Source organism: Lithobates pipiens, unplaced genomic scaffold (assembly GCF_037356315.1).
Source record: "Lithobates pipiens isolate NorthernLeopardFrog02 unplaced genomic scaffold, aLitPip1_a1.2 Scaffold_1, whole genome shotgun sequence".
Lineage (NCBI taxonomy): Eukaryota > Metazoa > Chordata > Amphibia > Anura > Ranidae > Lithobates > Lithobates pipiens.
In genome coordinates this window covers 237,429,942-237,448,195 of record NW_027507685.1, presented here as the reverse complement: position 1 = coordinate 237,448,195, position 18,254 = coordinate 237,429,942, and the positions used below count along the sequence as shown (strand labels likewise).

At 38.5% G+C, this 18,254-nt stretch overlaps 1 protein-coding gene across 1 annotated transcript; it reads right to left on the bottom strand.

The window, feature by feature from the left end:
* Positions 1-7,427: 7,427 nt before the first annotated feature.
* On the bottom strand, positions 7,428-16,812 carry LOC143985713 (carbohydrate sulfotransferase 6-like). Its single transcript, XM_077484741.1, has 2 exons — positions 16,682-16,812; positions 7,428-10,451 (listed from the first exon to the last, which is right to left on the bottom strand). Exon 2 carries the CDS (start codon positions 10,384-10,386, stop codon positions 9,274-9,276), a length of 1,113 nt encoding a protein of 370 aa, XP_077340867.1. The 5' UTR covers positions 10,387-10,451; positions 16,682-16,812; the 3' UTR covers positions 7,428-9,273.
* Positions 16,813-18,254: the final 1,442 nt, after the last annotated feature.

Here is an 18,254-nt window from a genome sequence, read left to right as displayed (position 1 = left end):
TACTTCTTTTATTACTGCAAGGTTTACGTCACCAAATAGCCTTTTCCATAGTCACATATTGTTCAGATAAAAATACCTTTACGATCTACAGTGTAATGATTTTCACTTTCATGCGTTCCCATTTACTGCAGTAGACAAACTTAACCACTTCAGCCCCGCCGGAAGATTTTACCCCCTTTCTGACCAGAGCACTTTTTGCAATTCTGCACTGCATCGCTTTAACCGACAATTGTGCGGTCGTGCGTCGTGACCCAAACAATATTAACTTCCTTCTTTCCCCACAAATAGAGCTTTCTTTTGGTGGTATTTGATCACCTCTGCGGTTTAAATTTTTTGCGAAATTAACAAAAAAGCGACAATTTTGAAAAGAAAGCAATTTTTTTTTCATTACTATGGGAATACAAACACGCCAAAAATACCCAAATCTGCCCAATTTGAGTGACAAAAAAAGCTCCAGAACTTGTTAGAGATTCAGACAACTTGGAGTGGAGATGTGAACCATCTCCAAAGAGAATAATTGTTTTTTTTTCTCCTCCAGTGTTTCTGAACTTCAAGCTTCAAGCAGATAATCGCTCAGGTGTGAATGGGGCCTAAGGCCGCGTACACACGGGCGGATTGTCTGCCCAACTAAGTTCGTCAGACAATCCGACAGACAGTCCGTTCAAAATTTGAATGAACGGACTTGACCACACACGATGAGCAGACAGTCCGCTGAAAGCGTGCGTGATGACATGTACAGCACGTACAACGGGACTAGAAAAACGACGTCCTATACACTGCAATGCAACCTTCGGCCATGTAAATCCTTTCTGAGCATGCGCCATACTTAGTCCGTCCAACTTGCCTACACACGAGCGGACTGTCCGCTGAAACCAAGTTTGGACGGACAAAACCAAGTTTGAACGGACAAAATTCCGGAAATTCCGTAAGACTTAGTTCGTCAGACAGTCCGCTGAAAAAGTCCGCTGAAGCCCACACACGAGCGGATTGTCCGCTGAAACACGGTTCAGCGGACTAAGTTGGACAGACAATCCGCCCGTGTGTACGCGGCCTAAGAGTTCCCTTCACTGGAAGCCCAACCCCTGAAAAACAACCCGACACCATAATCCTCCCTCCACCAAATGATTTGGACCAGTGCACAAAGCAAGGTCCATAGAGAAGTGGATGAGCGAGTTTGGGGTGGAGGAACTTGACCTCAACCCGATAGAACACCTTTGGGATGAATTATAGCGGAGACTGCAAAGCCAGGCCTTCTTGCTCAACATCAGTGCCTGACCTCACAAATGCGCTTCTGGAAGAATGGTCAAATATTCCCATAGACACATCTCCTAAACCTTGTGGACGGCCTTCCCGGAAGAGGTGAAGCTGTTATAGCTGCAAAGGGTGGAGCCAACTCAATATTGAACCCTACGGACTAAGACTGGGATGCCATTAAATATCATGTGTGTGTAAAGGAAGGTGCCCCAATACTTTTGGTAATATAGTGTATATTTGTGAGCAACTAATTTCAAATATGAAGCACACGGGCAAAATTTAGAACCAAAATATCTGATGAGCACCTTGAGAAGCCATTGATAATGGCTAATCCATCAAATCAGATATTGATGCATTCGTTTATCAAAAATAGTGTAATTTATCACACTAGTTTTATGTTTCCCTGTTTTACTTTCACGATAACATTTTTTACAAAAAAAAATGAAGGTTTATTACTCAGATACATTATCTATATCGGTGACCGTTACCCTGTGATCTGCCGGACTTGTTCTGCTTATCAGCTTTCCTTATTGCAAAGCCCCATACACACTATCAGTTTTTCCTTTAGATTTATCAAAACCATATAATATGAGGTCAGACCTTAGAAGTTTCAATTTCTATGCAATCAGGCAGGCCCTTGCACTACATGGTTTTGGTAAACCTGAAGGAAAAACTCAGCAGAAAAATTGATAGTGTGTATGGGGCTTTAGTTTTTTTCTTTATTGTTGATGTATTTCATGGGTATTTCATGGGCTGCCCAAGACAATTCCTCAATTGTTAATTTTTGAGATACATTACACTTTTATGTTTCCCCTTAAAAAAAAAAAAAATTTCGACAGGGGTTCTAGCCTTCACCTTCTAAAGCTTTTTTATTTCTGTCCCCGGTGAGCTGTAAAAATTGGACTCTGTCCTAAACTTAGAAAAAATGTTTGTCTTGACATAAAATACACTTTAGCCCCTGTACACACGGTCGGAGATTTCGACAACCAAATCCGTCGGATTTTGTCCGTCGGATTTTGTCCGTCGGATCTTGTCCGAAACTGTTGCATACACACGGTCAGACAAAGTTGTCGAAAACTCAGATCTTTCAGAACGTGATGACGTAATTTCGTTAGGATGGGACTACGTTCAGGCTAGTAGCCAATAGCTTTGATGTAGGAATTTGATCTGAGCATGCGTGGCACTTTGTCCGATCAAAATTCTCTACACATGATCGGAGTATGTCCTATCGGACCAGTTTGTCAGAAAATATTTCCAACAAGTTGGAAAATTGGGTCCGACGGATATTCCAATGGAATCAGTCCGATGCATACCACACACAGACGGATTATCCGACAACACAGTCCGATAGGACACATTCTGACGGATTCTCCGACTGTGTGTACAAGGGCTTAAAGTGTACATTCCATCCTATTAATGGCCCATTTACATGTAAGGTTGGAAACGATAAAAAAAAAACCGCACAGTTGAGCTGGGGTTTTACCGCCCCCATCCCCAACTGCTATCCACTTTAACCTCAATATAGACTCGGTGTGCCGGCGTTCCAATGTACTTATCCAAAGCGATGAATGCAATTATTGAAAAAGGACACCACCCTCCTGACCAGCCAGCATGACTTAAAAGTATAAAGCAGCGTCAGCCTACATGTCTCCACTGAGAAACCAGACCTGCTGATGCATTTTGCCCCACCCACTGGGTTAGTCATAGGGAAATGCTGCAATGCATTTTCTCCCGCCCACCCAGGCATAGTAAAAGATCCTATGGCTAAGCCCCGATTGGTGGAGTGAAATGCATCAGTGCCGTGGTTTCTCAGAGGAGACATGCAGGCAGAGGCTGCTTCATACTCTTTTGTCACACTGACTGGTTGGGTAGCGACATCCTTTTTTCGATATCCGCTGTCCAGTTTAGCTGCCACAGCAGTGGCCAAGGGTGTACACATGTCAAGGGCACAATACTTTGCAACCACGGAAAGAATAATACCACCTGTCGCTTTCGTCATTCAAGTGAAAGTGCAATGCATGTGGTTGCGGCACACTAGTTTGGGGATCAAGGGCTTGAAGCAGGAGGTAACAAAGTGATATGTTGCCTTCTTACCACGCAGATCACTTTTCAGAGAACATCACAAAATCTAAACGAGCCCCAAAAGCAATAAACTACATTACTATACAATAATATGTAACTGCAGCAAAAAATAAACGCTTCATTTTCATAAACGATTATAGAAAAAAAGCTCAAAAAAAAAAAAGATTATATAGTGCTCTCTGCTAAAAATATATATTTTTTTATGTAAAACTTGTACTTAACTTATAAAGTACACAAAGAACTAATACACTGCATTATAAGGCATTTATAATAGGATAACCTCCAACAAAATGGCCTCCTGCCCACTTCCTGTGATTTTACCAGCTCCTAACAACGCGTTACATCATCAATCCATGACTTCATCAGGGCATAAGGGGCCGGTGTATGCTAGCTGCCTTTTTTTTGTCCCAGCTCATTGTTTGTCCCCATAGAGACCAAATAGATATACATAGCTGCCACTATTTTACTGGAGACCAAGCAGGAAGTACCTATAAAGATAGATGTAATTTCAGATAGCCAGGCCAATTGTTCCCATAGAGACAAGATAGATATGAACAGCAGCCACCATTTTACAGGAGACCAAGTAGGAAGTAGATGCACTTTCAGGTAGATAGCTTAAAGAGGAACTACAGTCTGCTCACATTATTTGTAATAAAAACATCTTTGCCATTCTGAAGCTTTCCTCCAACCACTTTGCATATTATTTTATATATACCGAGGTGATTCTGTACTTGCCAAATATGCTGCTGAAATCTCCCTCCACTAAATCTGGTTGCAGCCATTTTAACCATGGGCAGCTGAAGCTGCTGCCCGTTCCACTTCCTGGACACTGACACACACCTCCAGCTCTGCAGCTCTCATTGGCCTTCTTATGACTCAGAGAGAGAGAGAGAGAGAGAGAGATGTGTGTGTGATGTCATAACCCTAGGCTAATGACCAGACAAGAAACAGGAAGTGGACTTTATAAGGGATTTACTGGCAGAAAAAAATAATGTTTTACTATCCAAAGTTAAAACAACAAGGGCACAAGATTTAACAGATGGAAAGTTGAAAAAAATTACTGAAGGTCCACATTAATGGAGATGACATACACAGCACTAAATCTAAAACATATCATTAAATGAAAAATAGCTTAAAAATCAATGAAGAAAAAAAAACTAACAATCATAATATTACTAGATGGCAGGTAACTAAAACATCACAATTGAACCCCTTCGTTGTCCACTATGAACAGTAGTATTTTCCATAGAATACAAGATGAACATAAGCATTAATATGTGAGAAGACACTGCACGGAGATATATTTTTCTACGAAAAACTGTTTTAAGCACTTAAGTTTACTTGAAACTGTACCTCTTTTGTATTGTAATGTGGGAAGGAAGGTGTGGACCGCCTTCCCCACTCCATCCCCTTTCCCTTTTCTTTATTCTGTTCCCTATCCCCCCTGATATTGGTTTTCTTATATTGTTATGCTTTTGAAAAGCTCAATAAAAATTATATTCAACCTAATTATTATAATTATTGAGAGACAGTTTGCAAAAAAAAAAAACTAATTAAATCAATTCTGATGTCATTGAACAGTACTAGCATGATTAGATCTTATGTGTAAATGCAATCTTTAAAGGGTCAGGTGCATAGAAAGAAAACCAAAATAATTCCAGTTGGCTTGTACTTAAGACAACTGGAATTATTTTGAACCTCCTATATCAGTGATGGCGAACCTTGGTACCCCAGATGTTTTGAAACCACATTTCCCATGATGCTCCACTACACTACAGAGTGCCAGAGCATCATGGGAAATGTAGTTCCAAAACATCTGGGGTGCCAAGGTTTGCCATCACTGTCCTATATGTATAGAAGACTCCCGGGAATGGCATTTTCTGCTGTCATGACCTGTGTCGGATTATGACCTTGGGGGCCCTTTCTGGAATTGGAAAAACACTTGTGGGAAGTCTGGTCAGAGGATTAGGGACATGGAAAAAACCTACTGATTAAGAATCGCCTTCATTACTGCACTCGATGCAAGACAAGCAAGGAAGGAAGGTCCTTTACTGACGGCCAATTTCGGGACTAGAAAAAGGAAGTTCAATAGCCAGTAGCCAATAGCTTCTGTCTCGTAGTTGAATCTAAGCATACGTGATTTTTGGCGTGACGGAATTGCATACACACTATCGGAATTTCCAATAGAAAGTTTTTCCGTCGGGAAAATTGAGAACATACTATCAATTTTTGGCTGGCGGAAATTCGGACAGCTAATTTCCGATGGAGCATACACACGGACGCATTTTCCGATGAAAATCTCTCATCGGTCTTTTTCTGGCCGGAATTCCAATCGTGTGTACATGGCATTAGAACCAGGAAAAGTCTGTACCAGCCTGATCTCCAGCAACTGCTTATAGAAGCTTTGGGTCCTCGTTGCCAATGGAGAACACACAGTAACTGTAGTTAAGTAACTTTTAAGCGTATTTCTACTGTTTACAGACCATAGCTTCTGCTTAATTGCTAGGCATCTTGCTTTATATTTCTGTCAGCCTTGTGAGCATAGAATGCTCCGACATCGTGGCTCCAACCATAACCCACCTCATAAACCGATCATTCCACGAAGGGATTGTTCCCAGCATCCTCAAACAAGGCATCGTCAAACCTCTACTCAAGAAACCAAACCTGGACCCTCAGGATCCAAACAACCGTAGGCCGATTACAAGCCTCAACACCATTTCTAAGATCATAGAGAAAGCTGTAGTACATCAGCTACAACTTCACCTGGATACTCACAAACTCCTGGACCCGCTGCAATCAGGCTTCCGCCCGGGTCATGGAACAGAAACAGCTCTCCTCAAGATTTGGGATGACGCCCTCGAAGCAGCAGATGACGGAGAGCCGTGTCTCCTCGTACTGCTAGACCTAAGTGCAGCGTTTGATACAGTAGATCACAATACTCTACTCGTCCGCCTCACAGAAGTAGCCGGAGTCCAAGACATAGATCTCCAATGGTTCGCGTCCTTCCTAGGAAATCGGTCACAGACAGTGAAACTAGGAAACTTCCTCTCCGAAACTCGGGCAGTCACCTGCGGAGTCCCTCAAGGCTCTCCGTTGTCACCCGTTCTCTTCAACATTTACATTCGCCCACTCCTTCAAATCATCAGATGCTCAGATCTCTGCTTCCACTCTTACGCTGACGACATGCAACTTTATTTCCGGATCAATGGAAAAAAAGATCACCAACAACAACTTGAAAACTGCCTCAAATCAATAGAGGACTGGATGACCACCAACTCCCTCCAGCTGAACCAATCAAAGACAGAGCTTCTTATCTTACACCCAAATCATAAGCCCGCAACCAAAACCTCCTGGTCTCCACCAACCATCTTTGGGCAGACTATCTCCCCAAAGACCAAAGCGAAGAGTCTCGGGGTTATTTTAGACGCACAAATGTCAATGGATGCGCAAATAGGATCTGTAGTCAGTCGATCTCACCATCTGCTGCGCATGCTTCGCAGACTCATCCCTTTTATCCCAAAGAATGACAAAGCAGTGGTAGTTGGAACAATCATTAATTCACAACTGGACTACGCAAACTCGCTTTACATAGGATTACCACAATATCAACTTGCGCGATTACAACTGATCCAAAACACAGCGGCAAGGCTGATAACAGGAAAAAAACCCTGGGAATCCATTTCTCCTTCACTGAGGAGCTTACATTGGCTAACCGTAAAAAATCGGATCACGTTCAAGACCCTTTGCCTCACCCACAAATGCGTGCATAGAGAAGCTCCGCAATACCTAATGGAGAAAATAAATCATTACACACCAAACCGCAGTCTTCGATCAGCCAACAAAAACCTCCTCCTCGTGCCCAAAGCCCGGTATAAATCCAAGGGTGATCGGAGATTCGCTGTCCAAGGGCCTCGGCTATGGAATGCTCTACCAATCAACATCCGCCTGGAAGAAAATCACCTGGCTTTTAGGAAAAAACTCAAGACCTTCCTCTTTTAGCAGATGATCAAAGCTCGCCACAGCGCCTAGAGGCGATTCAGTTCGCATTGTGTGCTATACAAGTATTTCATTCATTCATTCATTCATCCTTGTACTGCATTCCTAATATTGTAATAGTTTTTTTGTTCAGTAAAAGCACATGTATACACTGCAGAGGTCTGAGCTTCCTTACTTATATTGCAAAGTAACCTTGCTAGATAAACACAAAGCAAAACAAATATGCACAGTAGAAATGTAAAACATCTGCCAGAAGCCTTCATCCCTTTCTTTGCCTCTGAAGTCAGACTTTTTTTTTTTACGTTAAACATAGGTTTTTATTAAACATACGGTGCATACATGGTATATTGACATCATATACATACTCAAAGAAGATTTTGCATTGCATAGTTCAGATAAGTTATAAGGATGAGTTCTATAAAAGCATATATTACAATAAATGGAGCATCACATTCAACTGTACATGGCATAGTAGTTGCTTCAATTTGCTTTGATTTTGCTACGCTACACACAGGTATCAGACTCTTGTAACCAGCGATCCCATATATTATTGTACTTATCGGGGCAGCCTCTGTTAATGTATATACATTTTTTGTAGGGTAAAGTAGTATTCACTTCAAGTTTCCACTCTACCATCCTTGTCTCATCCATTTTTTGGCTGTTATTTTCCTAGCTGAGAATAGTGTCTCATGCAGAAAGATTTTAGTGTACTTGTCAATAGTATCAGGAAGGATTCCAATCTGAAGTCAGACTTAAAGCGGTAGTAGAGTCCCATTAGAAGACTAACAAACATGCCCTCCCGTAACTTTAAGTTATAATGTACTAGTATTACCTACAGACTGAGCCGTCCAGCACTGGGCTGTCATAGCTCTCTCTGGTCCATGGCAGTTCCATGTTAACTCAGTCTTCCTACCTAGGGGCTCTTCTGTTATAAAAACCCAGCCTGTCAGCGAGTTTTGGCAAAAGACGGTTTACTACTACTTTAACTGTTCAGTATTCTGATACCCACACACACTTTGCTATTTTTTTAAATAGCAAAACACATTTTATAATTATTACGTTTTTTACTAATGGAAGTGGTGAACCTCCCTCTGGCAGAGAGAGATGGGGCAATTGCCCCTTTTGCCTCCTTATAAATCTAGCACGGGTCATGACTGGCTTCAATGGCTGATCATGTGATTATTTCAGAAACAACCACCTATTCAGCACAAAGAAAGAGAAGGTGATTGGTGCGCTGGTGTGCAGATGTGAGTTTCTACCATACTTCAGTAGGTTTAATGAAGTTTGCTAAAAATGTGAAAGGTTCTTTCAACTTTATATAGTTGACATCATCAGAGTGGTAATTTGGGCAGTTTGGCATTCAGTGAATGAAAAGCATTTCTTTGATTGGACGAGGTGGACAGGCAGGGTGGTGGCATCAAGATATTTACCTTGGCTAAACAGAGAACACTTTATTTAAAAAAATGCAAAGTGTTCTCTGAATGATGCCTGTGCTGACCAAGTGACCTCCTCTGGTCAGTAAGCAGCAGGCCAGCCACTTAGCATGGACCCAGAAGATAGTGGCAACCTGGAAGTAGCAGTGTCTACTACAGTGATTTCCAGCTTTTACCTGGATCCCACAGATATGACACATACATAGTTATGGTGGTCAGAGCTGAACAAATATAACTGGGTACCTAAATTTCAGCTGTAAACTTCTCTTACATGTACTAGAGGTTTCAATTAGACAGTGACATTTTATGTTTTTCAAGTATAGGTATCTGCAAACCAAAGTTCTCCCTTCTGTGCCATAGCCACTGCAAAATAATTCATCATGCTGCATTCACATTAAAAATCCACTAATGAGAACCTTTCCTAGTGGCATCAGGAGGTTGTGTAGGGCTGTGAGGTATATTGTTGTTCACTTGTGCAAGAATATTTGGCTTATTCCAATGACTATTCCTAATTTACTAAGTCCAGAGTCAAATTTCGCTGTTCTGTTTTGGATCTTGCTGGCCTGTAACCAAACAGATCCATTGCCTCTTTGCAGTTGTCTTGAATTTCTTTTACAAAATTGAAGTCCAGAGCAGTTCTCCATTTTTGGACTACCTTTGAGGACTCTCGTGAGAAAGTCAAGAGCTCTGCTACCTCCTCATGAGTTATATTGTAAACCCACTGTTCCATGTCTTTGGTGAGAGACAGGCCAGCAAAACTGTACATTTTTTTAAGGTTTTTAAGAGGTTCATTAGCAAGATCCTCGTGTCGAATTGCCATGTATCGCCCTTGCAACACCTCAGCTGTTTTAGCCACATTGTTGATGTCCACCTGAGATTTGCAAATCTTCTCCATTACCCTGCTCATCGTAATATTTTTAATTCCATCACTTTTAAGTACAATATGGTCATCAGTATTAAGAATAAAGAATTTCCTTGACAAGGCAACAGCTCGAGGATCCCTTACAAGGTGCAAAATACGAAGATTAAGAGCAGGGTCTCGGAAAAGGGGAAGAAGAACAGAAAGGTCTAAAATCCGGACTGTTTTCATCACCACATGACTGTATGTCTTGCATGTTTCTGCCATTATATCCAGTAAAGTATTTTTGCAACGATGGTAGCACTTGAGGCGATCGTAACCTTCGGAAAGAAAAGAGGCTGAACAAAATGGTGGAATGCAAAGTGCTCGAGTTTCTGCAAAGAAGTGCAAGTCAGAAATATGATTTCCCCCATTAGGAAGATAGTGATGAAGAGGGGACACATCACAGGTGAAAAGTGATCGTAGAAGATCTCTTAAGGGAAAATGTAGCAGCTCGTAACTTTCATTCTGAAACTTCATCCAGATGGGATGTCCAGGCTCAAAGAGGTAAAATACGTCATTGTGATGATTGAAGATCTGTCCAAGGAATGAAGAACCTGATCTCCAGGATGACACAATAAGGAGATGGGCCGGTTTCTTTTTGGGAGCAGAAAGTGATGAGTGTGTATAGAAGAGAGTTTTGTTAAAAATAAATTGGGCTAGAGAAAAGAATACTAGAGAAACAAAGAGTAAGATTAACAATTTAAGATGTGTTGGCTTCATCAGAAATCAAGTATGAACTGGAATGGGTGGGAAGTCCAAAAACAGGGAGACATGAGAACTGGGACCTATAAAAGAGAGTAGAAAATGATAAAGGTTAGTAAATTGGAATCAAAGAAGAACTGTAATGAATTAAAGTGTATGCCCAACCAAAACTTTCTCTTCATTTGATTGGATTGAGTGGGGAAGGTTTAGACCCTATATGCCCTCACTTATAACAGTGTGACAACACTTTCACCAAACAGAAAGCGAGGAAGAACCTGTAGCGGGGAAAATAAAAATCTGACGGAGTTCTGGCCTTTTTCCACCCTACTGATGACTAGAGTAGTACACATTGGAAAAATTTGTTTTGTTTCAGATACGGTCACTAAATTAATAATTTTGTTTCATTATATTCATTATGTTAGAATGATTCATTTTCGGAATTTGTTTCGTTTATTTGGATTCCCTTTGTAAGTTGTGTTTTTTTTTTTTCCAAATCAATTCAACATTTACATTTCAGAAAATGGCTATATTCATTCTATTTTATTCTATTCTCTTATATTTAGTTAATTCTTTTCTATTCTATTCAATTTTTTTCTATTCTGTTCTGTTTTATTCTTTACTATACTGTTTTATTTTGTTCTATTTTATAAGTAGGATTCATCATCTTATTTCACTTTTATACTTTACAATATTTATTATGTTTCCATTTCAAATTCAAATTTATTTTTGAATTGAAAATAGTTTTTGAATTTGAATTCATTTTCAAATTTGAATATGGATAATTTGATTTATTATCATTTATTTCAGATTCCTTGAAATTGGGTACTATTGTGATTTGGAAATTCAGATACATCCAAATTTCTGAATAAAGAAAATTTTGTCTGAATTTTGATTTGTGATGAAACAAATCGTCTACTAAAGGCTGTCTGTGTTGCTTTTGAAGAATTTACACAACTTTCTCTTTGTTTTCTGACCCCATTGTCAATGGGACAAGAGGAAATATATCTAACAATGCCCCGGATAGCAGTACAAACCCAGCAGGAGTTTACATTTTTTCCCACTCCATTAAAAATGCAAAAAAGTTTTGGCTGATCATACACTAAAGCTTGCTTTAACCCAAGTACTGAAACTTTATATTTGCATATATCTTCAGTTTTTTTTAAATGTATTTTCACCTGGTAATCCTGTCAGTAACACACTTCCTATTATAGGGTGACAACGCTCACTGCTTTAATTTACCAACTGCTAGTAAGAAAAACATTCCTTGTTAGATAGCTGTTGGTGGGACAGGTTGTTCCTATGTCAGCCCCTCTTTCCTGTGCTCGAGCTGGACTTTGGTGGTCAATGGAAAAACTCTCTTACCGGTCGGGTAGTCAAGACACCATACACAGGGTGTGGATGATCAAGAATACAAAGGTTTATTCCGGCTTCACAGAATAATATGCAATAAACAAAAAGGGTCGTATAGGGGGAAGGCCCCATGAACAACCAATCATGAACAACCATGAACAATCAATCACATTCAAGCATTTTTTTAATACAATATACAATTAATATTACCTAAAAGATATTCATAGTAATTCTGCCTAGAGACAGACTCAACGTCACAATGTTTGACCTTATCACCTTGGCTTGAGACCAATGTTCTCAACACACAATATATGTTCTTAACGTCCAGCAACTAAATGTCAACCGCAGACGCATCCTGCTTTACACTTCGCCTTAGCACTTCTGCTAGGAGCTAGCGTGAGATGAAAAACATCTTCTAAAACATTATCTTCTAAAACAGACCTAAGGGGTAACTCTACCTTTCCTTACAATTTCTAAAGAGTAACTCTACATTTCCTTACAAGTATGCCCATTGGAAGATTTTCCCTATGTTTCTGTTCTGGTTGTCAATTCAAATTTTTGGATTTTCCTTCACCTTCTGTCCCAGGACATTGCACAAATAGCAAGCAGTAATGATTAAATGGTTTCCCCCTTTTTTTTTTTGGTTTTGTGCAGTGGAACCATCTATTGAGAACATTCCTCAGTTTATATCTTGGAGATACAATGGTTTGGCTTTTTTTCCCTCTTTCATGTGATAACTCACACCAACTGATTTTCAGGTGTGCATGTCAAGACGTTATACCTTATTAAGAGGTGAGATATGCTCTCTATGATTTTAATTCCCCTGTTTCCAGATAAGATTATGAAATATATACAGAGGTATTTTTGTGAATATTCTTTTTTTATACTTTGTCCTTTCTTTTTTTCTTTTTCATTTCTTTTTTTTTTTTTTTTTTAGGTGTGCTTATTTGCATGGCCTCCATGTGCTTGAGCTCCCAATAGTGATACTAGATATATTCAGCGTAAACTTAGGAATTAAAAGGGGTGAGTCTGGGGTCTGTTTATGTTTAGTCCATTGACCTGTTCTCCCGTTTACATCAAGTCATCCCCCCCCTACGGGTGACCCAACACGGCTGCGTTTGACCACGGAGTGCAAAACATGTTTGTCGGATGACATTTTTGGTTGACTCCCTGTAAGTGCTCACCCCTGGACCTATGTTGAGGTATTGAGTGTTGCAATTTAGGTGTTTTTTTTTTTTGCGGTAAGGCATTAAGGGGAGGGATTTTGGATGGGGATGGGAGATTACGTCCGATATGGACGTCCCCGGTGGGGCTTCATGTGGCCACTTTGGATTGATCTAATGCTGTTTATGTTTATGTGTATTTTATTGATTTGTATTTTCTTTCTTTTCTATACACCAAAGGTTGAGAATCTATATCAGAATTTATCTAAAAATTACTTTTGAACAACTTCGTCCATTTTTCCTGATGAAGCAACTTTTGGCGAAACATGTAGAAGTTTATGGACGCAGTATTTTAAGTATGGAATTGCAGAATTTATCGGTGCCGCTAATAGGGATTCTGTGTATATACCTATGACTCTGAATACATGTCTGTATCCATTTTTATTGGAGTGTTGTGTATAAATAAAGCACACATTGATGGCGTCTCGTCTCTGCATCCTCTTCATTTATGGCTGGATGATGAGACGAGCGGCCGCAGTAAAGATAAACACTGGCTTAGGTACAGTTTTTCTCCTCTTTTAATCCTTTATGCTTTTATTGGTTTAAGTGCTTTTTACTAGAAAAATGTGCTATGTTCACCAGCCTTCAAGTATACGAGTGTCTGAGCCAAGAACAGGTTTAATTCTTTAACCTGCATCTTGACTATTAGTCCACACACATGACAACCCGTGGTTTGTGCAATAGTTTTCCTAAAAAAAAATAATGAAATAGATTAAGTTTTTTTTTTTTTATAAAAATAAAAATGATGTGCTAAAAATAAGAATACGCTATATGGCTATCTTATACGTGACAAATATGTAGGTTGATCTATTTATTATCTATTGCACATTTCTCTATACCACATACGTTATGGTTATTTAAACCAGTCATTTATTTAATGATAATCTTTTTAAGTTAAGTAGCTTATGTAGCTTTGACTACAATGAATAATATGCATGTCTTATTATTATTCTTTAGAGTTGCGGTTCCACGTTGCTCTAATCCTCTGGTACAGGCAATAATCTAATAATAACAGGTATTAAAGTATTCTTTAAACCCCATTGACATCTATACTTAAAACCATAAAATAAATATTTTCTACACTTAAACTCTCTCTGTTTGTACCCTGTAGGGCTTTTGTTATTTCCGACCCCAGTGTGCCCCTAGTTTCTCCCCGCCCTTCAGTTGCTAATTACCCTCCCCGGGGTGAAGGAGTAGGGGGATCTGTTTTGGGTCTACGGCAGGCCACCCAGTATTGATGACAGCTACAACCTTCTGTGCATATTCATGCCACCGTGGACCCCTGGGGTGAAGATCTGAGAGATACCTGTAGCCCTGTACATGTTTTTAAGGTTTCTACTATTGAAGTGTTCAACATACACCTCTTGAACATCTGTTTGACATTGTAAATGATCAAATATTATAGCACGATTGTATATTTACTTTATCTATTATTCTATTTTAGAACTATGGTTTCTCCCTGTTCTTACCCCTGAAGAAGGAGGAAACTATAGACTTCGAAATGCGTCGGGTGTGAGAAAACAAATAAACCCATTGTATATTTGTATGTACAACGTTGTAATAGCTTCAATAGGTGTTCCAACATGTTATGCTTGTATATGTATATAATTTTTTTTTTTTTCTAAATAAATACTTTATAATTACTTATATACGTTATCTAAACCTTTTTGACCAAATTTGTGCCTTAAAAGTCCACCACCTAGGGGTTTTTTCTTTTTTTCTTTCTTTCTTCTAATACTGGATGTGCCACAACCCCTCTTCTTTTGCGCAACAATACTGGCCTAAAAACCTTTTGATCGCTATATAAATGTGAATAGTTCCAAAATAGCGCCAAAAGTGTCCAATCTGTCTGCCATAATGTCGCAGTCATGATAAAAATAAAAAAAAGTAAAAATCGCAGATCGCCGCCATTACTAGTAAGAAAAAAATAATAATAAAAATGCCATAAAACTATCCCCTATTTTGTATACGCTATAGCTTTTGTACAAACCAATCAATAAATGCTTATTGCGATTTTCTTTTTTATAACCAAAAATATGTAGAAGAATACATATCGGCCTAAACTGAGGAAGAAAAAAAAGTTTATATATTTTTTGGAGATATTTATTATAGCAAAAAGTTCAAAATATTGAGCTTTTTTTTCTAAATTTTTGCTCTTTTTTTGTTTATAGCGCAAAAAAAAAAAAAAAAGAGGTGATCAAATACCACCAAAATAAAGCTCTATTAGTGGGGAAAAAAGGACGTCAATTTTGTTTGGGAGCCCCGTCGCACGACCGCGCAATTGTCAGTTAAGACAACGCAGTGCCGAATCCCAAAAAACGCTCTGGTCTTTGGCCAGCCAAATTGTCCGGGGCTGAAGTGGTTAACAGCCCATAAACTCCACTCTGTTATCCTATGTGTCTATGCACACATGGACGTTTTTTAGCTTTTATTAAAAGTGTAGTTTATGGGCTGTTCTCTGACCGCCATAAAATCGCGTTCAAAATGCCATTTTTCTCACCATAAAAAACGCTAAACGGCAATAAACGCGCGTTAAATATCGTTCCGCGTTCCATTTTTTTCAATGCATTGTGGGAGTTTGGGAATGCATTGTGGAATTTTTGGAGTGTCCTCTGCATATTTTTATTAAAAACGCCCATAAACAAACGCTAAAAAAGTACATAAACACTAGTACAAAACGCTGTTAAAAGCGCGTTTTTCAACCAGTGTTTTCTGCCAGCAATCTGGCGTCCAGAAAAAGCTTATTTTTTTTTAGCTTTAGTGTGCATGGAGCCTTATGCTGAAGATTGTAAAATAGAAAAAGGAGCAGCGCATAAGTGCAGTGATCCAGCACTAGAAGAATCAAATGGTACACCGAAAAAAGCAAAAACTAAAAAACAAAGACCTAGCTGTGCTTCTGTATGGAAGAGCCCTGGGGCCATCATAAAAAAAAATACAGAATTATGAGTTTGAAGAAGAAAAAAAAATTATATATATATATATATATATATATATATATATTTATATATATATATATATAAAGAAAATATATAAAAATATATATACTTTAAAATTGAATTTAAATTTAAAAGTCAGAACTCTGAGATAAAAAAAAGAATTCTGAGATTAAAAAAAAGAATTCTGAGTTTGAAAGTCAGAATTGTAAATTAAAAAAATAAAAATTATGTGCTAAAAATAAGAATACGCTATATGGCTATCTTATACGTGACAAATATGTAGGTTGATCTATTTATTATCTATTGCACATTTCATTTAAAAATTTATATACTTTAAAATTGAATTTAAATTTAAAAGTCAGAACTCTGAGATAAAAAAAAGAATTCTGTGATTAAAAAAAAGAATTCTGAGTTTGAAAGTCAGAATTGTAAATTAAAAAAACAAAAATGATGTGCTAAAAATAAAAAAATTATATATATATATATATATATATATATATATGTATATATATATATATATATATATATATAAAGAAAAAAAAATTCTGAGTTTGAAAGTCAGAATTGTAAATTAAAAAAATAAAAAAAATCTACACACCAGGGCTCTTCCATACTTCTGTGTACTTCTATGAAAGTTAAATTATTCCCTATAAACTCTATATTTTATAAGAGACATAAAAAGAAAAAAAAAATAGACTAAATTAGTTTATTCTTCAATTAGAACTTGGCCGTAGTTGACTACTTTACAGCAAGCAGAAACAAAAAAGACATTTTTACAAGATAAAAACTAAAAAGAACACTTACTTTAATTGAAGGAATAAAAGTCGGATTGATTCCACTGTGTGAGGAGCTCCGGCTCGTCTCTGTTCTCTCTCTTCACTACTCTTCCTGTTCAGTTTTACTGAGTCTAGCAACTGAAAAAAAAATGCCATAAATCTATACTCATTAAGCGATAAGTACTATCATATGTTCCTCAGTTAACAGCCAGCTGTTAAAGTGTACCTTTACTCTAAAATACATATTTGCCCCATTAAATTCTTCTACTGTCATTAATCTACAAATACAACCCCCCCCCCCTATTTTTCTTACCCCTTTTTTTTTTTTTTTTTTACCAATTGACGTCTGTAAGGTTTTACCCCCTTCATGACTAGACCATTTTTAGCTACCCAGCACTACGCAACTTAAAAAAGAAGGGGAAAAATGGGGGACAAAAGGGCGAGAGGATGAGGGCCACCCTAAAATAAAAAATAACATTAACATTCTCAAAAAAATATATAAAAAAAAGTGTAAAAAAAATAAAACATTTTTCAGAAACCACTGTTGCTAGGCAGTCTTCCTAATCTGCCTCTTCCTATTCCGTGGCGCTTCCTCCTCTTCTGTGAGCTGCCCCCGTTGTCTTCTGGGACATGTGTGTGTCTCAGAAAACAACGGGGCCGTTCACAAAGCTCAGTGCGACTCGCGCATGCGCAGTAGGAAACGGGCAGTGAAGACGTAAGCCTGTTTCCCTTCATTAAGATGGTGGCGCCGGCACCCGATCCAATGGACGGATCGGCCTCGAGGTGGGGGGGGGGTGACATCACGGGATCGCTGGACAGGTAAGTGTGCTTATTAAAAGCCAGCAGCTACAGTGTTTGTAGCTGCTGATTTAAAAAAAAAAAAAAACGTGGCTGGAACAGCGCTTTAACTGGCAATTGTGCGGTCATTCGGCGCTGTACCCAAACAAAATATATATACTTTTTTTTTCCAAACAAATACAGCTTTCTTTTGGTGTCATTTGATCACCACTGCATTTTTATTTGTTTTTTGCTCTATAAATGAAAGTCTGAAAATTATATTTTCTACTTTCTGTTATAAAACATATCCAATAAAAATCAAAATGTCTTCATACATTTAGGCCAGAATGTATTCTGCTACATGTCTTTGGTAAAATAAAAAAAATAAAAAAAATAAAAATCACTGTAATTGTATATTAATTGGTTTGTGTGAAAGTTATAGTATCTACAAGCTATAGTATATTCACCATATTACCAAAAGTATTGGGACACCTGCCTTTACATCCACATGAAATTTAATGGCATCCCAGTCTTAGTCCGTAGGGTTCAATATTGAGGTTGCCCACCCTTTGCAGCTATAACAGCTTCAACTCTTCTGAGAAGGGCGTCCACAAGCTTTAGGAGTGTGTCTATGGGAAAGTTTGACCACTCTTCCAGAAGTGCATATATGAAGTCAGGCACTGATGTTGGTTGAGAAGGCCTGAGCTTGCAGTCTCCACTCTAATTCATCCCAGAGGTGTTCTATCAGGTTGAGGTCAGAACTCTGTGCAGGCCAGTCAAGTTCCTCCACCCCAAACTCACTCATCCATGTCTTTATGGACCTT